This window comes from Littorina saxatilis, linkage group LG15 (genome assembly GCF_037325665.1).
Source record: "Littorina saxatilis isolate snail1 linkage group LG15, US_GU_Lsax_2.0, whole genome shotgun sequence".
Taxonomy (NCBI): domain Eukaryota; kingdom Metazoa; phylum Mollusca; class Gastropoda; order Littorinimorpha; family Littorinidae; genus Littorina; species Littorina saxatilis.
Genome location: NC_090259.1, coordinates 18,573,679 through 18,580,996, shown reverse-complemented (window position 1 = coordinate 18,580,996; position 7,318 = coordinate 18,573,679). Strand labels below are relative to the sequence as shown.

The following is a 7,318-nucleotide window of genomic DNA, read 5'->3' as shown; positions in this document are numbered from 1 at the left end:
GCCCGCTGTGGCTGTCTTCTTCGACACACCAGCATTGGGTTTGTCTCGTCAAAGTATCGAAATACGATCATGATAATCAGAGATGAGAGATGATGCATGCGTGTCTTCGTGTTTTCCAAGCCCTGAGACTTTCGCTGTGAACGTGGGATCTTTTTCGTGCGCATGTGTGCACACGGGGGTGTTCGAACACCGAAGAGAGTCTGCACAAAGTTGACTCCGAGAAATAAATCTCTCGCCGAACGTGGGGATGGAACCCACGCTGATTGCGACCAACTGGCTACAAAGCCAGCGCGCTACCAACTGAGCTACGTCCCCGCCCCATAGTAGAGGCAATGAGAGGGGAGAAGAAGAGAGGTTTTTGGATGCAATTTAAAAGAAAACTACAGTAGTAGGGATAGGCGTAGAGGTTTATCTGAATCAGAAAACAGTGTTCAGATTGTAGGCTATGCGTAAAACATAAAACTTTTTTTTATATAAAAAGTTAAATCAACCTTTTTTTCTGGTTTTGTTTGTTGTTTATCTGAAGCACAAAACAACAGTGTTAACTGCTAAGATTGCAGGCTTCAAACATAAACCTTTTTTATATAAAAAGTTAAGTCAAACTCTTTACTTTTTTTGCTTGTTGTTTGTTTGTTTGTTTGAGTTGTTGTGTGTCAGGTTAGATATCTAGGCCAGGTATCACATACACGCACACACTCACGAACGCACACACACACACATATGTAGGGGAAGGGCTCCTAATATGGACCGGCTCCTAATATGGACCACCTTCTGTTCTGACAAACTAACGGCGCTAGAGCGCTCTAAAAAGTTTTATTCGCTGTATTCACCCTCTGTGGATAACTTACACATGTCAAAACAGTTGCAGAAACAGAAATCTCAAAACCGTTAAGCTTTTTCTCTTTTTATATTTAGTCAAGTTCTGACTAAATATTTTAACATCGAGGGGGAATCGAAACGAGGGTCGTGGTGTATGTGCGTGTGTCTGTGTGTGTGTCTGTGTGTCTGTGTGTGTGTGTAGAGCGATTCAGACTAAACTACTGGACCGATCTTTATGAAATTTGACATGAGAGTTCCTGGGTATGAAATCCCCGAACGTTTTTTTCATTTTTTTGATAAATGTCTTTGATGACGTCATATCCGGCTTTTCGTGAAAGTTGAGGCGGCACTGTCACGCCCTCATTTTTCAACCAAATTGGTTCAAATTTTGGTCAAGTACTCTTCGACGAAGCCCGGGGTTCGGTATTGCATTTCAGCTTGGTGGCTTAAAAATTAATTAATGACTTTGGTCATTAAAAATCGGAAAATTGTAAAAAAAAATAAAAATTTATAAAACGATCCAAATTTACGTTTATCTTATTCTCCATCATTTGCTGATTCCAAAAACATATAAATATGTTATATTCGGATTAAAAACAAGCTCTGAAAATTAAATATATAAAAATTATTATCAAAATTAAATTGTCCAAATCAATTTAAAAACACTTTCATCTTATTCCTTGTCGGTTCCTGATTCCAAAAACATATAGATATGATATGTTTGGATTAAAAACACGCTCAGAAAGTTAAAACAAAGAGAGGTACAGAAAAGCGTGCTATCCTTCTTAGCGCAACTACTACCCCGCTCTTCTTGTCAATTTCACTGCCTTTGCCATGAGCGGTGGACTGACGATGCTACGAGTATACGGTCTTGCTGAAAAATGGCAGCTACTTGACTAAATATTGTATTTTCGCCTTACGCGACTTGTTTTCACTTTTGGCAGCGTTCATTCTAAATTTGCCGCCTAAAACGGACTCGTTTCTGTCCACAGCCAAAGCTTTTATCACACACAAATTGCTATAATGACAGCTAAAACCGTATTTGTTACATTTTAGCAGTGTTGACCCCGAGTTTCTACTGCAACCAAAAGAATAATAGCAAAATCTCAAAGTATGTGCGAGTCCCCTAATATGGACCACCTTCAACACTGAATCGAAGAAAATAAAAGCTAAAGGCTATTTTCATTAATTCATTAAGAAGCTTGCTGGAAATAACCTATAACTAGCCCTCGAGATTTAAAACAAATGCAACAAAAAGTCTTTTTTTCGTGGAAGTTGATAATTTCACTTATTTTTACTCTGTTTTTGATAAGCTTCTTTAGTTTCCCGGTGTGCTTCAAATAATGCTCTCATCAACCCGAAACAGATAAATCTAGAGCATATTTTAATTAGGCTGACTTGTACACTAAGTTGTATTATGTTATTTTGAAATATAGGGGGCTTTTTACAGTGATTCGTGAAACCGCTTCACTGGGCCATATTAGGCGCCCAGGCTCCTAATATGGACCCTTTGTGATTTTTTCTGTATTTAATTTTTGATGAATGTCTATCAAAGCTATTTCACTCTAATTAGGCCTAACGGTTAACCTAAGAGAGAAGGACTACCAAACACAAAATGAAACTTCTTTGCAAGAAAACAAGCTAGTTATCAGCATGAAACAACAAGAAGGGCAAAGCCCATACGACTCACATGCTTTACACATTTTTCCTACCAAAATACATGTGACCTTGACCCAAGGTCAAGGTCATCCAAGGTCATGCAACACAAAGCTGTTAATTCAAGACATAGGAAGTACAATGGTGCTTATTGGCTCTTTCTACCATGAGATATGGTCACTTTTAGTGGTTCACTACCTTATTTTGGTCACATTTCATAAGGGTCAAAGTGACCTTGACCTTGATCATATGTGACCAAATGTGTCTCATGATGAAAGCATAACATGTGCCCCACATAATTTTTAAGTTTGAAACAGTTATCTTCCATAGTTCAGGATCAAGGTCACTTCAAAATATGTATACAATCCAACTTTGAAGAGCTCCTGTGACCTTGACCTTGAAGCAAGGTAAACCAAACTGGTATCAAAAGATGGGGCTTACTTTGCCCTATATATCATATATAGGTGAGGTATTGAATCTCAAAAACTTCAGAGAAAATGGGAAAAATGTGAAAAATAGCTGTTTTTTAGACAACATTTATGGCCCCTGCGACCTTGACCTTGAAGCAAGGTCAAGATGCTATGTATGTTTTTTGGGGCCTTGTCATCATACACCATCTTGCCAAATTTGGTACTGATAGACTGAATAGTGTCCAAGAAATATCCAACGTTAAAGTTTTCCGGACGGACGGACGGACGGACGGACGGACGACTCGGGTGAGTACATAGACTCACTTTTGCTTCGCATGTGAGTCAAAAAGTGGTCTATATTAGGAGCCCTTCACCTACATTTCCGCAATCACACACACACACACACACACACACACACACACACACACACACACACATAGGCCCTACACACGCTCACACAGAACCATGATCCCAAGCAAATTTCAACACTTCACTTTATTACTTTCTTGCTTTCTTGAGAAGAGGTCACATGACACGCGCCACGTGGTGATGACGTAAAGACAATGAACTAGATTGTCAAACTGACGTCACGGATTGCACGTGCACGGGGGGGGGGGGGGGGGGCTGTCCTCTCAACGTCTCTTGCCGAACCAGCGCGAAAATTTGCTTTTGGCCTTATCAGCAGCACCCCGGACTGGAAAAAAAATCAGAAAAGAAATAAACAAATAATTATGTTTTTATCATAATTTGCCCCTTTCCTATCAAGAAGTCGCTGAGGGTCTCTTGTATTCATTTACTACAAAAAGACAGAAAGGAGAAAAAAATGGACAGACTGATAGACAGACAAAAAATTGAAGTCGTTGAATGAACATCGCACACATCTTGTATCTATAGCACCCACTGTTCTAATCAATATTGTAAAGGGTTGCAGGCTATTCTGGAGTCACTGAATTTAAAACGGAATATTCACGTGATATTAGTTCAGCTCTTGTCTCCATCGTGAACTCAGGTCAAAAATGAGTTAGGCCCCTACTTCCCTTCGGGTCTCATTCTATCCCTGACAGGATGCCTTGGTTTTCCTTGAGGGTCCCAAAGGGTTTAAAATCGTGATCGTGATTGGCGTTTTTTGACCTTTCTGTGACCGTGATTGCCGAAATTTCCATTTCTGTGATCGTGATGGGACTTTGCCCGTGATCCGTGATGACAAAAAAATCAAGTCTCGTGATCGTGATCGTCATTTGTGTTCGTGATCGTGATGGGCATTATTGAAAAGCTTTTTATTTTCAACGTACATTTTTCACAGCTGTATCACTCTATGATCCTCTATTCGTCAAGGTGTTTGTGAATGTGAAAACAAAAATCAAGGTAACTGTGATCGTGAAAGCTAAAATTTCCCTTCCCGTGATCGTGATGATACCCCCACCCCCCCCCCTTTGGGGCCCTCTTCCTTCTCTGGAGAGGAAATCGATTTTTTACATATTTGGATCTTTTCGTAATGTGTTATGGATATAACTTTAAGCAGATTCGCGATCGTCGATAATGATTTTTCATGGTGTGTAATTTTTAAATTACAAAGGAATTGATATGTAAGACAGTTTCAAGCGAGCTATCTTTTGCGGATGTATACTCTTCAAAAAAGTTAAGGATAGGTTGAAAAAACGGATCTAATTATAAAAAATTGCCAAAAAATTAAACATCGACATAATAATTAAAAGATTAATGTGTTTGAATTAACAAATAAACAATGAGTCTTGACCTAGAATTTTGTTTGGCAGGCAGAGTTATTTCCCTTTGTGGGACTTCTCAAAAGCTTCTGCATTTTGGAAGAAAAAGGGTGCTTTTTATAGCCCCATGAAATTTGCGGAACGCATGCCAGGGCAAAAGGTTGTGATGCACGTGCTACAACAGGGTCCTTATTATGAACATCGCTCACCAGCTTGTGTTTAAAGGTTGACACGCTGACACAATTATGCACAGTAGCAACATGCCCCCACGAAGAAAACTGAGCGATTTGGATAGAGGAAGGGCAATAGGATGGCTACAAGACGGTGTTGCTGCCAGGCAAGTGGCCCAGAGGCTTGCAGTGGCTCCCTCTGTCATCATCAGACTAAAACAGAGATTCCACGCAACTGGAAGAGTGCAGGAGCGACAACGTTCTGGTCGGCCCACAGTCACCACACAAAGAGAGGATCGCTTCATTCAGAGGCAGGCCATGCAACAAAGAATGGCTACGGCAAACAACATTCGGCAACGCCTACAAGCTACCACCAACACTGTTGTTAGTGGTCAGACGATCCGAAACCGCTTATGCTACACAACTTTGGCTTGCGTGCAAGGCGTCCGGTCCGAGGAACAACCCTGACTGCTAATCACCGAGCAGCTCGCCGAGCCTGGTGCACTCAACATGTGAGGTGGCAACGTCAGCAGTGGGCTCAGGTGTTGTTTACAGATGAGTCCCGCTTTTGCTTGGAACCTGCTGATGGTCGCATCCGAGTGTGGAGGCGTCGCGGAGAGCGCTTCGCAGAAGGCGCTGTTTTGGAACGACAGCGTTTTGGCGGAGGCTATGTGATGGTCTGGGGAGGGATTAGCACACGTCTGAGGACACCTCTGTACCATGTAGTGGGCAACTTGACCGGTGTCCGCTACCAGAATGAGATCCTGCAACCCCTGGTCGTTCCAGCCCTCCAAGCGATCGGCCCTGCTGCGGTAAAACGGTGCTGTTGTTTTACTGCTGAAAACACTCTGCACAGAAAGGCTGTTGATTTTAAGTATGCGTCCAAGTGGAGATGATGACATGTAGAAGCCTTTTTCTTCTTCTTCTTCTTCTTCTTCTTCTTCTTCTTCTTCTTCTTCTTCTTCTGCGTTCGTGGGCTGAAACTCCCACGTACACTCGTATATTTGCACGAGTGGATTTTTACGTGTATAGTGACCGTTTTTACCTCGCCATTTAGGCAGTGCTGGGTATTTTCGTGTTTCTATAACCCACCGAACTCTGACATGGATTACAGGATCTTTTCCGTGCGCACTTGGTCTTGTGCTTGCGTGTGCACACGAAGGGGAATAAGCCACTAGCAGGTCTGCACATAAGCTGACCTGGGAGATCGGAAAAATCTCCACACTTAACCCACCAGGCGGCCGCGGCCGGGATTCGAACTCACGACCTCCCGATTAAAAGCCCGTCGTAGAAGCCTTTAAAACCAAGGAAACAAATTAATGCTCACCGTAGCTCCAGACTGAGCGCCGTGTCGTGGTTTCGGTGGTGCGTGGCTGTGAAGTGGTCGCTGGTCGTCTGGCGGCGGTGGTCGCCCGCGCTGTGGTCGTTGTGGGTCTGACGGTGGTGGTCGCCCGAGCTGTGGTCGCTGGTCGTCTGGCGGTGGTGGTCGCCCGCGCTGTGGTCGTTGTGGGTCTGACGGTGGTGGTCGCCCGAGCTGTGGTCGCTGGTCGTCTGGCGGTGGTCACAACGCGTCTAGTTGCTGTCGTTGTTGGCGGTGGAGGAGGGGGAGGGGTGGTGGCGTCAGTCATGGTGAACCGGTGCAGAGTTGTCGGCCTTGGGCTGCTTCTGCTCACTTCTTCATATCGGATTTCTGGACATGGTCACAAAATAACTATGGGGTGAAAAAGGGGCTCTAGATCTGAACTATAAAACAAGTTGTTAAGATATCAAATAACCAAAGGGAAGTAATCGCTCTTTATGCATACGACATGTGTAATAGAGTAAGCGAGAATTGTACGGAATCTTTCTCCTGGCACCTGAGAGAATAACAAGCGGCATTGACATGAACAAGCGACTTTCATCCTCAAAAAAAGGATGATCGCCGCAAGCTCATAATTATGCTCATCATTCTCCAAGGCACTCCAACCAACGCTTACGTACACAGCTTGTTCATTTCAATGCTTGTTATTCTCTCAGGTGCCAGGAGAAAGATTCCGTACAATTCTCGCTTACTCTATTACACATGTCGTATACATGTATAAAGAGCAATAACTTCCCTTGGGTTATTTGATATAAAACAAGACTTTAATGATAGCTCGAGACAATCAAAAGTAGTAAATGAGGAAGCGACACACACAAACGATAAGGATTAATAGTGATTCGACATTTTTCTTTCTTGTCTTCTTTTTAAAGAAATTTTTGTTTGTTTGTTTGTTTGTTTGTTTGCTTAACACCCAGCCGACCACGAAGGGCCATATCAGGGCGGTGCTGCTTTGACATATAACGTGCGCCACACACAAGTCGCAGCACAGGCTTCATGTCTCACCCAGTCACATTATTCTGACACCGGACCAACCAGTCCTAGCACTAACCCCATAATGCCAGACGCCAGGCGGAGCAGCCACTAGATTGCCAATTTTAAAGTCTTAGGTATGACCCGGCCGGGGTTCGAACCCACGACCTCCCGATCACGGGGCGGACGCCTTACCACTAGGCCAAC

The 7,318-nt window shown here is 43.2% G+C and overlaps 1 protein-coding gene across 1 annotated transcript; it reads right to left on the bottom strand.

Moving 5' to 3' along the window:
• Positions 1 to 3,509: 3,509 nt before the first annotated feature.
• LOC138948743 (integumentary mucin C.1-like) lies at positions 3,510 to 6,498 on the bottom strand. Its single transcript, XM_070320352.1, has 2 exons — positions 6,107 to 6,498; positions 3,510 to 3,579 (listed from the first exon to the last, which is right to left on the bottom strand). Exons 1-2 carry the CDS (start codon positions 6,405 to 6,407, stop codon positions 3,518 to 3,520), a joined length of 363 nt encoding a protein of 120 aa, XP_070176453.1. The 5' UTR covers positions 6,408 to 6,498; the 3' UTR covers positions 3,510 to 3,517.
• Between the last annotated feature and the right edge of the window lie 820 nt (positions 6,499 to 7,318).

Bases quoted from the DNA above. Each gene is read 5' to 3' on its own strand.
- LOC138948743 (XM_070320352.1), bottom strand. From the start codon at position 6,407: ATGACTGACGCCACCACCCCTCCCCCTCCTCCACCGCCAACAACGACA. The intron at 3,580-6,106 runs GTGAGCATTAAT...TTTTTTTTCCAG, and splicing joins GCGCTCAGTCTGGAGCTACG to TCCGGGGTGCTGCTGATAAG.